The sequence below is a fragment of the Oryctolagus cuniculus genome, chromosome 12, assembly GCF_051225735.1.
Source record: "Oryctolagus cuniculus isolate XC-2025 breed Fujian yellow rabbit chromosome 12, ASM5122573v1, whole genome shotgun sequence".
NCBI lineage: Eukaryota > Metazoa > Chordata > Mammalia > Lagomorpha > Leporidae > Oryctolagus > Oryctolagus cuniculus.
This window is the reverse complement of record NC_142878.1, coordinates 111169886-111192783: the sequence shown is the minus strand read 5'-3', so window position 1 is coordinate 111192783 and position 22898 is coordinate 111169886. Positions and strand designations below refer to the sequence as shown.

Sequence of the window (22898 nt, the reverse complement as noted above, 5' to 3'; positions counted from 1 at the left end):
GGCATACCATATGGGCTCCTGTTCAAGCCCTCCACTTCCAATCCAGCTCTCTTCTATGGCCTGGGAAAGCAGTAGAGGATGGCCCAAGTCTTTGGGCCCCTGCACCCATGTGGGAGACTCAGCCCAGCTCAGGCTGTTGCGTCCAAATGGGGAGTGACACAGCAGATAGAAGACCTCTCTCTCCCTGCCTTTCCTTCTCTCTCAGAAACTGACTTTCAAATAAATAAATAAATCTAAAAAAAAAAAAAAGCCTCCTGGGGGGGCTAGTGCTGTGGCATAGCTGGTAAAGATGCCACCTGCAGAGCTGGTATCCCATATGGATGCCATTTCAAATCCTAGATGCTCCACTTCTGATCCAGCTCTCTGCTGTGGCCTGGGATAGCAGTGGAAGATGGTCCAAGTCCCTGGGCCCCTGCACCCATGTGGGAGACCTGGAGAAAGCTCCTAGCTCTGGGCTTCAGATGGGCCCAGCTCTAGCCACTGAGGCCATTTGGGGAGTAAACCAGCAGAGGAAAGACCCCCCCCACCCCCCGCCGCCTCTGCCTCTCTGTAATTCTCCCTTTCAAATAAATAAATCTTTTTTTTTTTTTTTTAAGCCTCCTGAGATGCCTGCATCCCATTTCAGAGTGCCTGGGTTCAAGTCCCAGGTCCACTCTCAATTCCAGCTTCCTGGTAATGCGCACCCTGGGAAGCAGCAGGTGGTGGATCAGATAACTGGATCCCTGCTACCAACACAGGACACCTGGAAATGACTTCCTGGTTCCTGGCTTTGGCCTGGTGCAGCCCTGGTTATCAGTGGGCATTCGAGGAGTAAACTGACAGGAAATATCAGTCTTTGTCTCTCTCTGCCTTTCAAATAAAAACAAATAAACAAATATATGCTAAGTATTTATTTAAAATATAAAATATTATTAAATATTCATTTAGTTAGTTAGTTACAGAGAGGGAGAGGCAGAGAGACCTTCCACCTGCTGGTTCACTCTCCAGATGGCCGCAATGACCAGGGCTGAGCCAGGCTGAAGCCAGGAGCCAGGAGCTTCATCTGGGTCTCCCACATGGGTGCAGGGGCCCAAGGACTTGGACCATCTTCTGCTGATTTTCCCAGGCCGTAGCAGAGAGCTGGATGGGAAGTGCAGCAGCCGGGACTTCTGCGATGCAGAATGATGTGAGCTTAATCTGCTGCACAACAGTGATGGCCCCCAAACAAAAGGATATTTACAAGGGACACATATCACTTAAGAATCCAGAAAACATGGAAGTAGGGCCACAGCTGCGGCACAGCAGGTTAAGCTGCTGCCTGTGATGCCGGCATCTAACACGGGTGCCAGTTCGAGTCCCAGCTGCTCCATTTCCAACCTGGATCCCTGTCAATGTCACCCACAAAGGAGACTCAGATGAAGCTCCTAGCTCCTGGCCTCAGTCTGGCCTATTGGGAATGAACCAGTGGATGGAAGAGATAGCTCTCTCTACCCCCGCTCCCTTCCTACCTCTAACTCTGCCTTTCAATTAGATAAATAAATATTTTTTAAAAAATCTCTTCAGAAGGAGATCCAAGATGGTGGAACAGGAGGGAGCTTACTGCTAGTCTAGGAGAAGATGGTTTACAGAGGGTGTAGACACAGACAACTCAGGACCCCAGCAGCCGAGAGCCTCAGCATTAGCTCTGGAGAATGTGGTGAGACCAGACTGCAGTAGCCTAGGCCACTGGCAATAAGGTGTGGGAAAAGCCTAGCGTGAGTCCAGCTTGGAGCCCTAGGCAGCACAGCGTACCTGCCAAACTAGAGGAGGAAAAAAATGGGCATGTTTCTTTCCCAGACTACCCTGCACCACCATCCTGTAATAAGCTGAGAGAGGGCAGAGGTCACTGCAGACATATGTAACGGATGCACCAGCTAGTTTCCACACACCCAGCACCCAGCTAAGCAGAGAAGCCTGAGTCTGGCTGGGAGAACTGACAGGGGGCTGGGTGCTGCTGACTGTGGGAGGTTTCTGCGAAAACACTGTGGCTGTGTGGGAGAGTGCAAGGGTATGACTGGGATCTTAGGCAGTCACTATGGGAGGCTCCACACTTGGGGCTCCCTGATCCCCTGTGCGGGTCACTGCTGTGGGATCTGTACTTACTCTAAGGACGGTACCGATCCTTTGGTACTTGAGGCAGCGCAGATGAATATTATATCCACTGGGGCTAGTGCCCAGGCACTGGTCTCTGTTGAGGAGAGGAGGTGAGGGGGAGACTACACCAACAAACAGAACAAACCCTCTCTGATTAAAAAAAAAAAAAGAAGAAGAAGAAGAGATTCACCACGCCCAACCTGGGTGTCACCTTGGACACCCCCCTCACCCTGGAGCACTGAACAGAAATCCTTGGCCACACCCAACACATGCCAGCCTCTAGACGTTGGCTGAAAAATCATACACTCCACTAAGCCAAGGAGGCACAGTCCAAAGATAAAGCCATCACAGGGGAAAAACAAAGCAAAACAAAAAAGAAACCAATGAGGATCTGCACAAATGCCAGATAATAAATGCAGCAACTCAAGAAACAAGAATAAGGAAGACAACATGATGCCCCCCAAAGAACACAACACTTCAACACTAGAATGTAAAGATGAAGAGACTGAAGATGCCAGAAATGGAATTTAAAAAAAAATTCATAGTAGGATTACACAGAAGTCATCAGAAGCAAATCCATGGACTAATGAAATCTGTACATGACATGAAAGAAAACTTCTCCCATGAAATTGAGATCTTAGAGAGAAATCAAAGGAAATCTTGGAAATAGAAAATGCAATGGAAAGGCTTACAACAGAGTTGGTGAAGCAGAAGAAAGAATATCTGAGTTAGAAGACAAATCATGGAAATTTTATATTCAGATCAAAAAAAGAAAAAGAAATTATGAAACTAAAAAACAGTGTCAGAGATCTAAGGAATCTAACGACCCAACATACAGTTCTTAGGAGTTCCTAAATGTGTGGAAAGACAGAATGGATTAGAAGGCCTTTTTTTGAAATAATTACAGAAAACGTCCCTAATTTGGAGAAAGAAAGGGACACCCAAGTACAGGAAGTACACAGAACTCCTAATAGACATGACAGGAAAAGATCTTCACCACGACATACTGTAGTCAAACTCTCAAGAGTAAGACATAAAGACAACATTCTAAAATGTGCACAAGAGAAACGCTAGATTACTCTCAGAGGATCTCCAATTAGACCCACAGCTGACTTCTCATCAGAAACCCTACAGGCTAGGAGAAAATGGTAAGATATATTCCAAGTCTTAATATAAAAATACTGTCAACCCAGAATACTGTACCCTGCAAAGCTCTTATTTATGAATGAAGGTAAAATAACGACCTTTCCTAACAAACAGAAATTGAAAGAATTTGTCATCACCCGTCCAGCCTTACAAAAGAGGCTTATGGATGTGCTGCACACAGAAACATGGTCACCACTGCTAAAGAAGGGGAAGGCAGACAATCTCCCAGTAAAAGTATAAAGGAAATCCCAAGTAAATAATAGGAATATTTTTGGGAAAATGGCAGGCCAAAGTCATTACTTATCAATAGTCACCTTGAATGTAAATGGCCTAACTCTTCAGTTAAAAGACACAGACTGAGGGCTGGCACTGTGGCACAGCAGGTTAATGCCCTGGCCTGAAGCGCCGGCATCTCATATGGGTGCTGGTTCAAGACCCGGCTGCTTTACTTCTGATCCATCTCTCTGCTATGGCCTGGGAGAGCAGTGGAAGGTGGCTCAAGTCCTTGGGCCCTTGTACCCGCGTGGGAGACCCGGAGGAAGCTCCTGGCTCCTGGCTTTCGATTGGTACAGCTCCGGCCATTGTGGCCAACTGGGGAGTGAACCAGTGGAAGGAAGACCTTTCTCTCTGTCTCTTCCTTTCACTGTCTGTTACTCTATCTCTCAAATAAATAAATAATTTTTTTTAAAAAAAGGACACAGACTGGCTGAATGGATTAAAAAACAAAACCCATCTATTTGCTGCCTACAAGAAATACATCTCACCAACAAAGATGCACACAGACTGAAAGTGAAAGGTTGGAAAAGATATTCCATGCTAACAGAAACAAAAAAAGAGCTCATGTAGCCACCCTATTATCAGAAAAAATAGACTAATTCAAAGATGGCTAAAAGAGACAAAGAAGGGCACTACGTAATCAATTCAAAAGATGGAACTATTATAAATGTATATGCCTAATTACAGGGCACCTGGCTATTTAAAAGAAATGGTAACGGATCTAAAGGGAGACATAGACTCCAATACAATAGTACTGAGGGACTTCAACACCCCATCATCAATGGGCAGATGAACCAGACAGAAAATCAGCTAGGAAACAACAGAGTTAATCAACATTACCGACCAAATGGACCTAACAGTTATCTACAGAACTTTATATTCTACAGTTGCAGAACACATATTCTTCTCACCAGTGCAGGGAACTTTCTCTAGGATTGACCACATGCTAGGCCATAAAGCAAGTCTTAGCAAATTAAAAAAAAAAAAAATCGAAATCAAACCATGTATCTTCTCTGACCACAATGGAATGAAGCTGGAAATCAACGCAGGAATCTAGAGCATATGCAAACACATGAGACTGAACAACACGCTCATGAATGAACAGTGAGTGGGTCACAGAAGAAACGAAAAGAGAAGTCAAAACATTTCTAGAAACAAATGAAGATGACAATACAACATATGAAAACTTATGGGATACAAAAGAAATGGTGTTAAGAAGAAAGTTTATAGCAGTTGGTGCCTACATCAAGAATTATAAAAGCAACAAATAAATGAGCTATCAATGTACCTCAAGGACCTAGAAAAACAACAACGGACAAGACCCAAAACTAGTAGGAAAAAAGAAATAATTAAAATAAGAGAAGAAATGAACAAAATTGAAATAAACAACAACAAAAAATTACAAAAGATCAGCAAAACGAAGAGCTGGTTTTTTGAGAAAATAAACAAAATGGACACAGCATTGGCCCAACTAACCAAAAAAGGAGAGAGAAGACCCAAATCAATAAAATTAGAGATGAAAAAGGAAATGTAACAAGAGATACCACAAAAATAAAAAATAATAATCAGGAATTACTACCAGAAGCTGTAGTGGCACTAACTGGAAAACCTAGAAGAAATGGACAGATTCCTGGACATGTACAACATACCTAAATTGAGCCAAGAAGACACAGAAAACCTAAACAGACCAATAACTAAAATGGAAATTGAATCAGTAATAAAGACCCTCCAAACAAAAAAAAAGCCCAGGACTAGACGGCTTCACTGCTGAATTCTACCAGATATTTAAAGAAGAACTAACTCCAATTCTTCTTAAGCTATTCAAAACAATTGAAAAGGAGGGTATCCTCACAAATTCTAGGAAGTCAACATCACCTTAATTCCTAACCCTGAAAAAGAACAGAGAAAGAGAACTACAAACCAATTTCCCTGAGGAAGGGATTAATATAAAAACCTAAATCTATGACCTGATACCATTAAATTATTACAGAACATTGAGGAAACCCTGCAAGACATTGGCATGGGCAAAGAATTCTTGAAAAAGCCCCCAGAGGAATAGACAATCACAGCCCAAACTGACAAATGGGATCACACCGAATTGAGAAGCTTCTGTAGTGCAAGAGAAACAGTCAGCAAAGTGAAGAGGCAACCAACAGAATGGAAGAAATTATTTGCAAACCATGCAACTGATCAAGGATTAATAACCAGAATACAAATAAGATCAAGAAACTCAACAACAACAAAACAAACAACCCCATCAACAAACAGGCAAAGGACTTAAAAGATACTTTTGAAAAGAGGAAATCCAAATGGCCAAGACACATGTGAAAAAAATGTTCAGGATCACTAGCCATCAGAGAAATGCAAATCAAAACCACAATGAGGTTTCACCTCACCCCCATTAGATTGGCTTTCATACAGAAATCAACAAACAAAAAATGTCAGTGAGGATGTGGGGAAAAACATACCCTAGTCTACTGTTGGTGGGAACCCAAACTGGTAAAACCACTATGGAGGACAGTATGGAAACACCTCATAAATCTGAATATAGACCTACCAAACGACCCAGTAATTCCATGCCTGGGAATTTACCCAAGGAAAATGAAATCAGCCTATTATTATTTTTTGTTGACAGGCAGAGTGGACAGAGAGAGAGAGAGAGAGAGAGAGGTCTTCCTTTTCTGTTGGTTCACCCCCCAAATGGCTGCTACGGCCGGCGCACCGCGCTGATCTAAAGCCAGGAGCCAGGTGCTTCCTCCTGGTCTCCCAGGAGTGCAGGGCCCAAGCACTTGGGCCATCCTCCACTGCACTCCCAGGCCACAGCAGAGAGCTGGACTGGAAGAGGAGCAACTGGGACAGAACCAGTGCTCCAACCAGGACTAGAACCCGGTGTGCCGGTGCCGCAGGCAGAGGATTAGCCTATTGAGCCGCAGCGCTGGCTGAAATCAGCTTATTAAAGAGTTATATGCACCTCAATTTTTATTGCAGCTCTAGTCACAATAGCTAAGATATGGAATCAACCCAAATGTCCATCAACTGAAGAATGGGTAAAAACATTGTGGGATATGTACACCATGGAATACTACACAGCAATAAAATACAAAACAAGACAAAACAAAAAAATGAAATCTGGTCATTTGCAACAAAATGGATGAAACCTGAGAACATCATGCTAACTGAAATCAGCCACTCCCAAAGGGACGGATACCACATGTTCTCCCTGACCTGTGATAGCTAATAGAGCACCTAAAAGGCCATCTATGGAAATAAAATTGATACTCTGAGAAGCAATGACTTTTGAACAACCCTTGTCTCCACTGTTAAGGAACTTTTTTTCCCCCACACTGTTTGCTGAAGTCTACTTAACATAAAGTTAATCATGAGTATAAAGTTAACTGAAAATAGATCTTAGTAAAAAGTAAGAGTGGGAATAGAAGAGAGAGGAGGAAGAGAGATCACAGAGTGGATGGGAGGGCGAGTATGGTGGGAAGAATCACCATGTTCCTAAAGTTGTAATTATGAAATGTATAAAGTTTGTATTCCTTAAATAAAAAAATTTCTGGGCCAGTGCCACGGCTCAATAGGCTAGGCTAATCCTCCGCCTGCAGCGCCGGCACACCAAGTTCTAGTCCCAGTCAGGGTGCCAGATTCTGTCCCGGTTGCCCCTCTTCCAGCCCAGCTCTCTGCTGTGGGCAGGGAGTGCAGTGGAGGATGGCCCAAGTGCTTGGGCCCTGCACCCGCATGGGAGACCAGGAGAAGCACCTGGCTCCTGCCTTCAGATCAGCGTGGTGTGTCGGCCGCAGTGGCCATTGGAGGGTGAACCAATGGCAAAAGGAAGACCTTTCTCTCTGTCTCTCTCTCTCATTGTCCACTCTGCCTGTCAAAATAAATAAATAAATAAATAAATAGAAAGAAAATTTCTGGGGGAGGGGCCGGCGCCATGGCTCACTTGGTTAATCCTCCACCTTGCGGTGCCGGCATCCCATATGGGCGCCGGGTTCTAGTCCCGGTTGCTCCTCTTCCAGTCCAGCTCTCTGCTGTGGCCTGGGAAGGCAGTGGAGGATGGCCCAAGTGCTTGGCCACCTGCACCTGCATGGGAGAGCAGGAAGAAGTGCCTGGCTCCTGGCTTCGGGTGGGCGCAGCGCCGGCCGTAGCAGCCAGTTGGGGGGTGAACCAACAGAAGGAAGACCTTTCTCTCTGTCTCTCTCTCTCACTGTCTATAACTCTACCTGTCTAATAAAAAAATTAAAAATAAAAAAAAATTTCTGGGGGAAATTTTTTTTACATGTCTTCAAAGATTTAAACTAAAATACTGACAAAAAAGAAATCAACATAGCTATAATCAACACAAAGAGAACATGTACAATTAGGTACAGAACTGTACAAGGCATGGAATGACTGGGTCGTTTGGTAGTGATCTGACAAGACACTGGTACTTAACAACTACAGAACAGTATTTTTTTTTTAATAAATTTTGAAAGTTATTTGAGAGAGAGTCAGCCAGTGTTACCAACTTCTAGTTTACTCCCTGGATATGCACAATAGCTAGGACTGAGTTGGCCAAAGCTGGGAGATGGGAACTCAATTCGTGTCTCCCACATGGGTGGCAGTAACAGAATTACTTGAATCATCATCACCAGTGTTGCCCAGGGTCTGCCTCAGTAGGAAGCTGAAGTCAGGAGCCAGAGGCACTCCAATATGAGACACAGGTATCCCAATCAACACCTTCATTGCTAAGTCAAATAGCTGCCCCCAAATACTCATTTTATAGCACATAAGCAAGATAAAAAATTCCCAAGGATTGAAATAACTTACCTGATCACAAAAGTGATTTAGAACAAATGTTCTGACTGTGCAATTACAGAGGGAAAATTTAAAAATCCCCATATATTCATAAATTAAGAAGTCAACTTCTGGGGCTGGCACTGTGGCACAGCGAGTTATAGCCCCAGACTGAAGTGCCAGCATCCCATAGGGGTGCCAGTTCAAGTCCTGGCTGCTCCACTTCTGATCCAGCTCCCTGCTAGTGTGCCTGGGAAAGCAGCAGAAGATGACCCAAGTCCTTGGCCCCAGCACCCACAGACACAGAAGAAGTTCCTGGCTCCTGACTTCAGATCAGCTCAGTTCCGGCCATTGCAGCCATTTGGAGAGTGAACCAGCAGATGGAAGATCTCTCTCTCTCTCTCCTCTCTCTCCACCTCTCTCTGTAACTCTGTGTTTCAAATAAATAAAACAAAACTTAAAAAAAAAAAAAAAAAGACAACTTCTAAAAAACCCATGGTCAACAAAGACAGCACAGTGGGAATTAGAAAATGTTTTGAAATAAACAATAATATCAAAACCTGTGTGAGTTCTGTCTACCTTCAAGTCATACCGTAAAATACATACACATTAGAAAAGAGGAAAGGTTAAAAATGAAAGCAGTATTTATTTAAGCATTAGATAAAGAACAATAAAACAAACCCAAGGAAACAAAGAGTAAACAAACATTAGGAAAAATGATGAAAGCCAAACTGTAGCTTTTGGAAGACTAATAATAACTTACAACACTCTGCCGAGACTGATGAAGAAAAAGGGCAGTAGTCATGAGTGACCAAGGGCAAGGTGAAGAAGCAGACACTACTACAAATCCTGTAGACATGAAAAGGAAGACAGACTATTATGAACAAGAAATCTGAAATTTTAGAAAAGGTGGAGGAATTTCTACAGAAATCCAATACTATCAATGAAGGAATAAAATAAGTGTGAATACTATTAAAGCAATAATCAAACTCTTTCCAGAAAGAAAACTCAGCGCCTAGATTCCACTGGTCAACAAAAATAACATCCAGATTCTTCTACAAATTAAACAAAGAACAACCCCCAACTTGCCTTCAGAGGCTGGCAAAACCGTGACAACAAACACAGCCAATACTTGAAAAAGGAGGACTTCAGAGAAAGCGTCTAATCATGAACACAGGTGCGTAAAAGTCGAACAGTATACTACAAACTATGTAAGACATAAAAATACCTAAGCTGTTGGATTCATTATAGTAGTTAATGCTTTAATGTTATAAATTCACTCAGTGTCATATCAATAAAAAAGTCTCACATATACCTCAACATTCAGTACAGGCACTTCACAAATGTCAACATTGCGTCACAGTAATAGCTGTTAGAAAGCCAGGAACAGAGGGAAGGTGCTTATCCTCACAAGGTATCCACAAAAATCTCACAGCAAACTTCCACACTCGGTGGTGAAAGGTTTCACTTTAGGTTGGGAACATGCCAAGAATGCTCACTGTCACCTGTGGGGAGCAACTCGGACTAGACTAAGTTACTGGAATTAAGACTTATTCTATGCATCTGCTCTCCCACAATATGGCGCTGGGAGAGAAGAAAACAGCTTCTACACAGCTGCCTCCAGTTCAGCCAATAAACTGTGGGACTTGCTCCTGATTGGAGGAGAGCAGCGTACTCGGCGTGTGGGCAGCCGAGTTAGGATTGGCAGAGGAGCACTATAAAGGAGGAGAGAGACGGCATGCACCAGGAACATCTAAGGGGAACATCTAAGGGGAACATCTGTGCAGCCCCCGAGAGAGCCGGCCGGCGGTGTGCCGCTCCCCTGCGGAAGTGGGGAATGCGGCCAGGGGGAACCGCCCTTCCACGGAGGTGGAAGGGACAGTAGCCAACCCGGGAAGAACCAGCAGCAACCCCGGGGAGGGCCGAGCAGACGAAAGAACAGCGCAGGGTCCTGTGTCGTTCCTCCACGAAGAGGGGGAGCGACATAATGGTGCCGTGACTCGGATAGGAAACCTATGCAGGGTTTAGTGTCGTTCCTCCACGAAGAGGGGGAGCAACAGTCACCACTGCTACTCAACACTCCAGTTCCCATAATCAAAGAAATAAAAGAAAAACAAGTCAAACTATCATGATTTCTGAATGATGGGCATGTAGGAAATCCAAAGGAATTCACAGAAAACTTGTCAGCACAAATGAGCCCAGACAGGTCACCGAATGAACCAGGTGAAAACCCGACAGAGTTTGTGAACTCAAAAGGCTTCCATAGCCTTGGCAGCTCATTTCAAGAGCCTCGGGTGATTACTGACTTCATAAATAAGAGTGTCAATTGTTAAATCAACAACGGGAGTCACTGTGCACTTGCTCCCTACGTAGGACCTCTGTCCTTAATGAGCTGTACCATGAGAATTCATGGTAAAATTTGTCTTCAAACTGTACTTTATATTTGTGTGTCTATGTGGCTGCAAACAATTGAAACCTCTCCTTAGTAAAGAGTAAGTCTTCTGTATTTAAAGTCAATTGAAAATGAATCTTGGCCGGCGCCGCGGCTCACTAGGCTAATGCTCTGCCTTGCGGCGCCGGCACACCGGGCTCTAGTCCCGGTCGGGGCGCCGGATTCTGTCCCGGTTGCCCCTCTTCCAGGCCACCTCTCTGCTGTGGCCAGGGAGTGCAGTGGAGGATGGCCCAAGTGCTTGGGCCCTGCACCCCATGGGAGACCAGGAGAAGTACCTGGCTCCTGCCATTGGATCAGCGTGGTGCGCCGGCTGCAGCGCGCTGGCCGCGGCGGCCATTGGAGGGTGAACCAACGGCAAAGGAAGACCTTTCTCTCTGTCTCTCTCTCTCACTGTCCACTCTGCCTGTCAAAAAAATAAATAAAAAAAAAATAAAAAAATGAATCTTAATAGAAAATGGAACAGGAAAGGGAGTGGCAGGTGGTATGGGAGTGTGGGTGGGAGGGGGTGGAAGAAACACCATATCCCTAAAAGCTATACATATGACAATTTATATGCATTAAATAAAAACCTTAAAAAAAACCAGATGAGCAACAGAAAACAAGAATCTTAAAGTACTAATCATAATTACATTTAAAAATATGAAATACCTAGTATTAATTCAAACTGAAGATGTATGAAATCTGAACACTCAAAACATGCTCCACATGGATGTAGAGATATCTCATGTTCATGGATGGGAAAAACTGACCTTGTAAAAATGTCAATTCTCAGGGCCGGCATTTTGGCATAATGGGATAAGCTGCTGCCTACAATGTCAGCATCCAATATGGGTGCCAGTTTGTGTCTCAGATGCTCCACTCTGATCCAGCTCCCTGCTGTAATGGCCTGAGAAAGCAGTGAAAGATGCCACCCACACGGGAGACCCAGAAGAAGCTCTAGGATCCTGGCATCAACCTTGCCCAACCCTAGCCATTGTGGCAATTTGACCAGTGGATGGAAGCTCGCTCTCTCTCTCTCTCTCTCTCACTGTAACTCTGCCTTTCAAATAAATAAATCTTTAAAAAAGGTCAATTCTCCAAAAAGTAACCTATACACTTACTGTAACCCCAATAAAAATGCCAAGACAATTTTTAAGAGCCTGATTAATCACTTATATGGTACTATAAAGAGAGTAACCAGCTCTCTATGGAAAAGGCAGGATGCGGTGTGTCTCCCAGAAAGCGGTACTAACGGGATCACAGCAAGAGAGCTAACAAGCAAGCTGAGCGCCAGGAAACAGAGCCACACGTGCAAAGGCTCCTGACTCACAACTAACAGGGAACCTTTTACACGAAGGATGCTGGACAACTGTGTGCAAATGTAAAACCTCCCCATCTCTGTTATACCACATACAGAAACTGTCTTCAGTGGGACTCCATCTCTAAACAGAAAGACAAATCAATAAAGCCTTTCAAAGATAATAAAGATTACCTTTATAACCTTGGAAGAAAAAATCTTAAACATGACCCATAAAATATTAGTCTTAAAAAGAAAAACTTTCTCTTTAAAAATCAGCCTACATTAAAAGTCATCAAGACACTTTTAACAAAGTAAAAAGCAAAGCGCAGAATGTGTAAGAAGACATTCACAACACAAGTAACCAATAAAGGCCCTGTATCCAGAATTCACTAAGAACTTTTGCAGTTCTCAGACAGGAAGACAACCCAACCCAAAAAATGAGCTGGAGCTTCAAACTGACTTCACAAAAGAGAATAACCAAGGGTCAATATTTATATATTACACACATTAGAGTCACAGCACAGAAGCCAAATTAAAAAGCAAGGACACATCCATTAGAATGGCTGCTATTAAAGAATACTACGCTGCAAATGCTTGGGGTAGGTGCGATTACTTAGAAATTCTTTTTTTTTTTTTTTTTTTAAACAGGCAGAGTGGACAGTGAGAGAGAGAGAGACAGAGAGAAAGGTCTTCCTTTGCCGCTGGTTCACCCTCCAATGGCTGCCGCAGCCGGCGCGCTGCGGCCTGCACACCGCGCCGATCCTATGGCAGGAGCCAGCTACTTCTTCTGGTCTCCCATGGGGTGCAGGGCCCAAGTACTTGGGCCATCCTCCACTGCACTCCCGGGCCACAGCAGAGAGCTGGACTGGAAGAGGGGCAACCGGGACAGAATCCGGCGCCCCGACCGGGACTAGAGCCCGGTGTGCCGGCGCCGCAAGGTAGAGGATTAGCCTAGTGGGCCGCAGCGCCGGCCCACAAACTATCTTATTCATCTCTTTCACCACATGCTAATACTCTCAAATTTAGTCACCTAGTGACACTTTGGCTATTCTTTGTAAACACTTTGGCTATTCTTTGTAGACGTTAATATACTGTTCTACTCTCCACTTTTTCTAGGAATGATATTCTGACAGAAAAGCTTTAATTATCTGATTTGGATCCAAATCAAATAACTAAAGAAAGCAGTGCATATTAAGCTTCCCATGATGTAAATAAACATACTGGAAGTCAAATGCTTTAACATGGAGGATCTAAATGAACATACCCTATTTGAAGGAATGCTTAGTTGGGCCTACAACTCCCATTTCCTCCTAAGGTTTAAGGAGGTAAAAATGAAGGTAAGAAGATGCACCATCACACATCACAATGCGTAAGACCCAAGATGAGTACCTGATTTAAGTTCCCACAAAAGCTCATCACGTAGAAAGGAGTCAGGAAAGAATGGCAAGGCATGACTGATGGGCACAAAGAAATGCAACACTACAAGTCAAAGCCAGCTGAAGAAACAGCTCAGAAACAGGCTCCTGGAGGCGGCCAAAGAATGGCTGTTCCACCCTTAACAAAGCCGGTTACTGTGTAGAGAAGGACACATATTACTCTCAGGAAGGGAGGTCATGGTACTTTAGGAAAAACCAAAGAACGTGCACACACATAAACGGGCACTGTCCCAAGGGCTGACTATGGAAGGCAGAGGAACCGTGTGCCAACTACACAGAACTGTCTAACAAAAGCACACATCTCAGAATCCTCATGAAGAAACTTCTCCCCAAATACCCAAGACAGCATGTCACTTGTGAGAAGTCATAAAAACAAGAAGGCGGTGAACTAGAGGATTAAACTTGAGGAGTCTGCTCCTGGTAGAGAGGTCCTTAACCCAAGAGTTTTTGAGAAGAGAGGTTATTTTATTTTGTGTGGAATTGTATTAGGTATCCAAGCTTGTTCAACAGTCACATCCAAGGGCCTGCAGTCATGGCTGCCTAGATAATGAGGCGCAGAAGCCCATTCAATATGGCCAGTGTGTGCGCACATATATATGTTTATATCTTGCACATAAACAGGAGTGGTCTTCACCGAACACTTGTGTGCAATGTGCTGACACAGCAGTTCATATGGACTGTAATGCAGTGGTTCTCAAAGTGGAGGGATGTGGTCGTGTCCCCAAGACCATGTCAAAGGAACTGAAGTATCAAAACTATTTTCATAGTGGTAGTAAGATACTATTTGCCTTTTTTACTTGTTGCCATTTACGTTAATTATATAGAAGTCATTGTGGGTAAAACTGCTGGTAACACTACATCAGTCAAGGCAATGGAACCAAACTCCAGTCAGTCACGCTCATCTGCGCTATCATGCACTTACAGCTAAAAAGTCCGTTCTGCTCCACATCGCTGATCAAGTGTAAATCAATCACTGATGTCTAACCACCGACCTCACCAGCTGTTAGTGCCGGTGTGACAAAGCCGAAGCACGCACAAAGCACCTCTGCTTTCTCGGGAAAGAGTATTTGTGGAACTGCAGGAATGGTAAGCTGCTACAGTAATCGAATCTGGAGTGTGGGACACATTTTCTTTGAAGTTGTGTGAAGGGAACCTATTATTTGAAGTGAAACATTATTACATTTGCTGTCAGTGATAAAACTTCAAGCTTTCAAACAAATATTAGAATACTGAAAACATGTAATTGCCCTGTGGGCTTGAGAGCTTCCCACACAGTGTGAACGCCCCAGTCAGGGCTCAGTGAGGAGGGTAATGCAGGCTCATGTCAGCAGGGCAAGCAGATCGAGCACAGCTCTGTGGTGTGTGGTGCTTCCTGCCACAGAGCACTGCTGGGCGACCAGGGAGACCAACACTGCCACATGGGATGTTGCCTCATCACTCTTCTAGCATCAACACCAGGAGGAGACAAGATCAAGAGGGAAGGCAGACACATGACACACAGAAGCTATCCAACCACCCCCAAAGTTGTACAGTCCAGATTAATAAGGTTTAGTCTGCTGGCAAGAAGTGAGAAGAGCGCTGCATCAAACCTGTGGCTGAATTTTGACTATGAAGAGAAACATTTCCAAACCAGCAAACAGTGACAAGATGCTGTTAAGGCAGCTGATAACCAGTAGGAACAAGAAGTCTGACCTGGTGGAGTTGAGAGGTCACTATTAGACAAAAAGTAAAATCACTTTGTATTTATATTCCAACAAGGTCAAGTTCCACAATGAAATGGCTCCACATAGATGGACAGTCTCTGAAATCAGTTTCTGTGCAGATGGGGTTCTTAGCTTTCTATCTCTCTACTCCTTTTTTTTGTTAAACCAATGGAATTGAAGACAGGCACCAGCAAATGAAGTCCCAGCATGAGCTCTCCTGTGGTATTTAAGTCTAGAACCAAGTGTATTCATGTGATCACTGCTACTTGCTGCTCTGTCTGACAAATGCTAAGCAGATAAGAGCCACACTTCCACATCTGAAAAGACATCATCAGGCTGTAGACACGAATGAATGGACAAATAAGCATTACTAATGAAGGGAGATGCTCCAAGTGGTAATCGGTATTTCAAATAAAAAAGTGGAGGAGACTGCTGGCAACATAGCTGACAGAGCAGAAACTAATTTGATACCTTGATGCTTTCAACTTTCACCTTCTTAATGACTTAACCAAAGAAGAAATTCAAAAGGAGGCCTTTTTGACAAAGAGGGAAAAAAACAGTATATTTTAAACAGACATTGTACAGAGGAAAGAAAATGAAGAAGCTAAAGAAAGAGACTAAGAGAAGACTGGTCAAAAAGTGAGCCGGAGTGAGGCTGAACACGGAGGGTGGACAGGCATGAATGACAGACAGGGCAGACAATTCCTGGATGAATGGGAGACGATGATGCCGAGTGGCTGTGACACATTGCAATATTCATACATACCGAGACTGAACTGCGGGTAATGCTCATAAATCTAACTGCAATTAGTACAGGTTTCTGTGTTAGGAAGGGCATGGAAAGGAAAGCAGAAGGTTAGAGTGCACACGTCACAGCCCCATTAAAAGAGAAGGTTTCATCTTTCAATGGACTGAACATGTCCATCTTCCGTAGCATCAGAACACAGCACAGCTGGTCTACCTGCTTTAAGAGGTAGCTCTATAGTAAAGGGCCTCTCAGAACTGAGCCCCCAAAAATTCTCACTAAAGACAAGTTTTGCTTTTAAATGAAGTTTCTGTTTTCAGTTTTGGGGGGTAAACATATAGATAATATCACGTGATACATTTTATTTGATGCCTTTAACGTCTGTGCTCATTCCCATGTCCAGCCTACCTTTGGCAAGCCCTTATTCTGTGTTAGGCAGCTTCAACAGCAAGGGAGGAGGTGCAGCTATTTCAGCGCCAGCCCAGCAGGGGCTGTGAAGCAGGCTGGGCTCCTGGGAAGAAGGGCCCAGGGCTGGAGAGGCCGCTTCTCTTTACGAGCTCCTGGGGCCTGAAGCAGGTTTCACTGCAACAGTCTACTTCGATAACCAAGGAGAAGGGTAGCACGTGAGCAGAAATTACACTAGAGGGCACCAGGCAGTTACCCTTACCCCACTGATTATCAGCCAGTGAGACTGGAGTGATGTATATAGGTCATGGTTACAAAAGAAGACATTACATAAAAGTGAGCAAAAATGGAGGGAATGACTGTTTATGTAAGGCTTATCTCAACAGCCTATCATATATAAAAACCTTTATTTGATGATAGACTCATACACAGAATTCTATTTCCTTATGAATAAAATTATTTAGCTCAAATTCAGTTGCAAATGACTGAGTTCTCTCCTCTCCTGGCAGGATCAACACTAAACATCTTGACTAAAGGTGGGACAGGTGGAAGGAAATAAAAAACAAGTCCAGGAAAGGATAATGGGGCAGATTATTAAACCACTCACATTGTATCCAAATGCTTGATTTAAAAAATTCTGCACCTTTCATCACACATATTCTGCACACATCCCTAAACAGAGCTAACAGATCAAGCACGTGGCACCATGAGATTTGGTGATTTTTGTTGTTGTTGTTTTTCACTTGTTCCTTATGAAAAAGATTCTGAGAATTCCTATTTACATCACAAATGCACTCTTAAACCCAGAAAGGGACCCACTTCCCCCTGTGATTTCCCCTCTTTACCTTACCATGGATCTACGAATCAGTGACAGCCTGGTCTTTGCCTTATTCTCAGCAAATTCCAGGCTGCTGATGTCTTTGAGACGAGCCTTGTATTTATTCATTTGTTCCACAACAATCAGTTCCACACAGCTGAAACAGGAGGCAAGGGAGAGAACTGTTATGAACAGAAGAAAACCACACGGAGTGTAGCACCCACACAGTACTGTTCAGCTGAGTGTGGCAGACAGCTGAGGATGAATGGAAACCTCACTCTCTGAGTTCAGAGGAAAGGTTAGAATGGTGGTTTTCAACTACAGCTCTGCACCTGGGAAGCCACTGAGGAGTGGTGATAAGTCACACAGCCACACTACATTGCAGGATCAATTAAGTAAGGCTCTCTGGGGATGGGATCCGAGCACTGGTCTATTTTTAAAGTTCTTTTTGCAGTCAACATTAGGAAGGAAAGCAGAGCCCTGAGAGGAAAGATCTAGGTGAAAAACAGGAATCCTGAAGTATTCAGACCCAAGGACCACAGTGAGCATCAATTTAAGAAAATATCACACGTATGCAATTTGGTAAAAGAGAATTTAAAAATCTATTTGAAATCTCTAAGCAGCCTTAAAGAAAACTCAGATTTGAAAATCAGATCTTTTAAAGGTAAGGATGCTCAGTTGACCCCAATCTAAGCATTTTCATCTTCAGCCTAAGAATATGCAACAATGTCTAGCAATCACTGAAAGTGATGAAGTCGATCTCTATGCTTGATATGTGGATAAAGTGGCTACACCAACTCAGTAAAAAAGTCTCTGCAGAGATGGTGGGCTGGCCTTACGTGGTGGTCTTACTGATGTCCTGCACACTTTGCAGTGGATCTGTGGTGTCGGGACAGCGGAGAATGCAGGGTGCAAACACAATGGCCAAAGCATTAGCAGACATTCGATTTGTGTCCTCCTGTAGAGCAATCCTAGGAGACAAAACCAAAACAAGTGAAAGAGGGATAAAGATGGAGAAGAGCAGCCAGAAGAGTTGAGAGTGAGGACTGCAGGGCATTAGCTGTACAGGATGGAAGGGTATCCACATCAGTTTAAGGGAGCCACCGTAGACTTGCCCCCTTTCCCCAAAGTCCCTGGCTTGAGGGGCAGGCTGAGTCAGAGAGCTTACCAAGGGGACCTGACGCTCTGCTCCAGCCAACACCACTAGACAAACACGTCTAAGAATGCAGGGTAGATGCTGTGAGGCACGTCCAGACAATCATTTTAAGATATTTAACCAAAAACAAAGACTGCTTTCTTCCCAACTACTGCCGATATTTACACACAGAGGAAGAGGCTGCTAGCAAAGCATCTCTGCTGAGTCGGCTCCCGAGCACAATCCGATCCCACCACGCACGGCGCAGGTGTGTGCTCAGCTACACATTCTGGCTCAGGAGGCAGAGAGCAGGCAGAGCCACACAGTGCCACCACGAGGCCGAAGCTACCACGTGGCTCAAGCAAGGACACAGAGACGCAGTCCTGCTCCAATGAATCCTAACCGCCAGTCTGAAGCACTGACTTCATAAACAGAAGAAAGAGAAAACACAAACTGTCTCTGTCAGTTTTCCACATGCAGGAGCTACTCATTTACTTAAAACATCCACGAGGCACCATCACCCCTGCTCGTGGAAGTTACCTGACCAGGTGAAAGATGAGGCGCTCCAGTGTGTTGAGGTGAGTCCGAGAGAGCTGGTCGATCACAGAATACACCCCACGGATCGTCTCCTTCCTCTCCTGAAGGCCTGTGAACAGCAAGAGCAGCGTGAGACTGAGTACCCCTCCCAGGTGCCATCTTTCTCCTCCTGGAGAGAGCCAGGGAGCAGGGGAAGCTGGCTCTGGAGTCTGAGTGTTTCAGGAGAGGCAGCTGTACCTGCACAACAGGAAGACAGCAACCCACTGTTCCCATGGAGCTCCTCTGGCTCGAGTTCTGTGCTATAAGCAGTCTCCTCAGTTCTAATTTATGGCCCAGTCACCCCTGACTGCAGCAGGGGACAGAGACACTCTAGTTTCTCAGCCTTTCTGTGGCAGACAGATGTCCCACTACAATTAGCCAGCAGACAGACAATGTCTAAATCCTCCAGGCAGGCCTGTCTCACAGCCTACATAGCTGCAGCACTGAGAAAACACACACCAAAACTGGTCAAGCCAGCTCTACACACGGTTCTTGCCTAGACTCAGGATTTAAACCGTGTATCTCTTATTTGATCTTCTACTCCATTTAAAAACCCTAGTTGTCCAATCTCATCGTGACAAGCAATCATGTGACTTACTCAGAGAACTTCTAGAACACTACCATCTTAACGGTTGTAAAGTGTCAGCATTTTATTGACTGTGCACAGCTTCCCTTTGGATCTATAAGGCTGAATTCTTGGATGAGGGCTTAATCATCCACACTACAGATGGCAGGCATTTCGTCCCCAAACGTGAGCCTTCCCTGCAATCCAGAAAGCCTGTGCTCACCCATAGCTCGAAGAAATTCCTCGTAGAGTTCAAAAGTCATGAGTGGATTGGGCAAGTCCCGAAGCCATTGTTTGAATACACTTGCGATGACATGTATGTTATAGTCATCTAGGTTTACACTCTCCGCATCTGTTTAGAGAAGAGAATTAGAAAACAAAGATAAAACATGCAAACTTCACTTCAGAAACTACTCATTGAAAGAAGCCTTCATGTTTCTTAATCAAACTGACTGTGTTAACTCTTCCACATTCTAACTCCCCACTTTAGAACCATGTTACTATTACAGCAAATGTTTTCTAATTTTTTTGTGGCCTAAAGCACATGCAAAATAAAAGGTCATGTGTTTTGATGCTGAAGCACTGCTGAACTGCTATAAATGTTTCTTAGTACTTGCTCTCAGCTTCTGCCTTTACCTTGCTCTAGACTGGTCTGTAGATCACTTTGTGAGAAGTGCCTTAGAAGACAAGAGTAGGTGAGAGGGAGAGAGCACGTAAGTGGGGGTTGGGGTGCGGTAGGGGGAGGGGTAGTATTGTGATGCAATGGATTAAGCTGCCACTTGGGATGCCCACATCCCATATGGGCACTGGTTTGAGCCCTGAGTGCTCCAATTCTGATCCAGCTCTCTGCTAATGCACCTGGAAAAGTAGTGGAAGATGGTCCAAGTGCTTTGGCTCTGCCATCCATGTCCGTGGAAATCCAGATGGAACTCCAGCCTGGCCCAGCCCTGGCTGCTGTGGTCATCTGGGGAATATACCAGTAAATGGGAAATCTCTCTCTCTCTCTCTCTCTCTCTGTTTCTCTGTAACTCTGCCTTTTAAATAAAATAAATAAATTTAAAAGACAGAGAGACATACAAAGGATAAAATCCTAGAGACATTTTCTGAAAGTCAGGCTGCTTTAAGTCATCTTGTTCTTAAGAGATGAAAGGACAGCGACACGAAAACTCAGGAAACCTAACGGAGCATCTTTAACCTGTTTATTTTTTTGACAGGCAGAGTGGACAGTGAGAGAGAGACAGAGAGAAAGGTCTTCCTTTGCCGTTGGTTCACCCTCCAATGGCCGCCAAGGCCAGTGCGCTGCGGCCGGCGCACTGCGCTGATCCGAAGCCAGGAGCCAGGTGCTTCTCCTGGTCTCCCATGCAGGTGCAGGGCCCAAGCACTTGGGCCATCCTCCACTGCACTCCCTGGCCACAGCAGAGAGCTTGCCTGGGAGAGAGGCAACTAGGACAGAATCCGGCGCCCCGACCGGGACTAGAACCCGGTGTGCCGACACTGCAAGGCGGAGGATTAGCCTATCGAGCCACAGCGCCGGCCATAACTTGTTTCACTTACAAACTCCTGGAAGTTGCACAGCTTAGATTGGGAAATTGCCCTGGAATGACTCACTTGCTCTGCTCCAGTCCCTACAAACCAGAGCTGACTAGGTCTGTAGTTAGCAGAACCTCCTGCCTGAGGTCATCTTCTGTTACTTCAATGCTAATTCATTTCTCAGAGATCAGTTAATAGGAAATAGTATTCTGGGTAGGTTCTAGGCCATACAAATACTAGCTTTGTATCAAAGTTTGGTTCAAAAAAGGACTATTCCTTTCTGACAGTGGTAAACAGAAGAGGTTAAGAGTGAAACCAGAGCCGGCGCCGTGGCTCAATAGGCTAATCCTCCACCTTGCGGCGCCGGCACACCGGGTTCTAGTCCCGGTTGGGGCGCCGGATTCTGTCCCGGTTGCCCCTCTTCCAGGCCAGCTCTCTGCTATGGCCAGGGAGTGCAGTGGAGGATGGCCCAAGTGCTTGGGCCCTGCACCCCATGGGAGACCAGGAAAAGCACCTGGATCCTGGCTCCTGCCATCGGATCAGCGCGGTGCGCCGGCTGCAGCGGCGGCCATTGGAGGGTGATCCAACGGCAAAGGAAGACCTTTCTCTCTCTGTCTCTCTCTCTCACTGTCCACTCTGCCTGTCAAAAAAAAAAAAAAAAAAAAAAAAGAGTGAAACCAAAGTCAGCTCCCTGCATAGAAACTTCAAGACTGAGGCCAGTCTCCTATACAAACATGTGTTCAGTTCACTAAGTATCAGTTTAAGTCACTAGTCGGCAGCCAGAGTGCCAGGTGGGTCAGAAAACTAACAGCTTACACTGTGAATTCAGAAGATACGGGATTAAATGCCAGTTTGGTCACTTCGGGCAAGACTCGTAAGCCTTGGCCTACTTTCCTGTAAGGGGACAGTACTTTCCAGCTCATAGAAATGCTGTGAGGATTACTAAGAAGCCACCGGTACAGTGTTGTGCAGCATCTACAGCTCACTGATTCTCTGGATCTTGCATTTCCTTCTTTGTAAAGCAAGGGTATCAAGATCTTACTGGTCAGTACAAGATTAAAAGAGGTGTGTCACAATGTCTTCAACAATGACAAAATCATTACGTTTGCTGAACTGCCCACATAAAAACTAAAGAAGCTTCAGAAAGCCACGACATGGCAAACAAGCACCACTGACTATAGGTGAAGAATCAACTAGTAAGGAGAACGTGAAAAGCATGATGGGGCTTACGTTAACACAAGCACTTGCAGTTGATTCGCAGGACACTGTCTTACCTGTATCTAGACCTTGCCGAAGCTCCTTGATTTTATTAGTGGAACCAGACTTCCGGTAGATGCCTTCCGTGTACAGCCCGTGCATCTCAATGTAGTTTATAAGCTTCTCCACCACCAACGGAACAGCTCGGTCTTCACTGGTCAAACGCGACAGCTCAACCCCAAACTGACGCGATGACAGTTCTGGATCATACTAAATGGAACATAATTTTTGTTGCTGAATGCACTCAAATATCTTTATAAACATGTTTAACCAATTTTTTAGGAGGAATTTTTACTTCCATAAAGTTCCATGAGGACAGTGAGAAGATCTGGGGGAGAGGGGTGGTTTGGGGGATAGCGTCGTGGCGTAGCAAGTTAAGTCCCACCTAAAGCACCAGCATCCCGTATGGGGACTGGTTCAAGTCCCAGCTACTCCACTTCCATGCCAGTTCCCTCCTAATCCACCTGGGAAAGCAGCAGAGGGTGGCCTAGGTGCTTGGGCCCTTGCACTGAAGTGGGAGATCCAGCCTGGTCCAGCCCTGGCCACCAGGGCTATCTGGGGAGGGAATCAGCGGACAGAAGACCTCCCCTCTCCGTCTCTTTCTCTCTTTAACTCTGCCTTTCAAATAAATGAATCTTTAAAAAAGAACTAGGTGAGAAGGAGGGAATCATAATTAAATGAG

The 22898-nt window shown here is 44.8% G+C and overlaps 1 protein-coding gene across 32 annotated transcripts in view; it reads right to left on the bottom strand.

The window, feature by feature from the left end:
* MYO9A (myosin IXA) overlaps window positions 1–22898 on the bottom strand; it is a 281572-nt gene that overhangs the window by 8811 nt on the left and 249863 nt on the right. For 26 of the 32 annotated variants that reach the window (XM_089310956.1, XM_089310963.1, XM_089310972.1 and 23 more), the window contains 6 exons: window positions 22234–22426; window positions 19653–19781; window positions 18829–18934; window positions 17993–18124; window positions 17187–17310; window positions 15953–16006 (listed from right to left, as the gene is read on the bottom strand). In XM_089310956.1, the coding sequence (XP_089167082.1) occupies window positions 15953–16006; window positions 17187–17310; window positions 17993–18124; window positions 18829–18934; window positions 19653–19781; window positions 22234–22426 (738 nt within the window). The remainder of the gene's footprint in view (window positions 1–15952; window positions 16007–17186; window positions 17311–17992; window positions 18125–18828; window positions 18935–19652; window positions 19782–22233; window positions 22427–22898) is intronic. The other 6 variants (XM_051821772.3, XM_089310974.1, XM_089310959.1 and 3 more) reach the window with 1 other exon arrangement.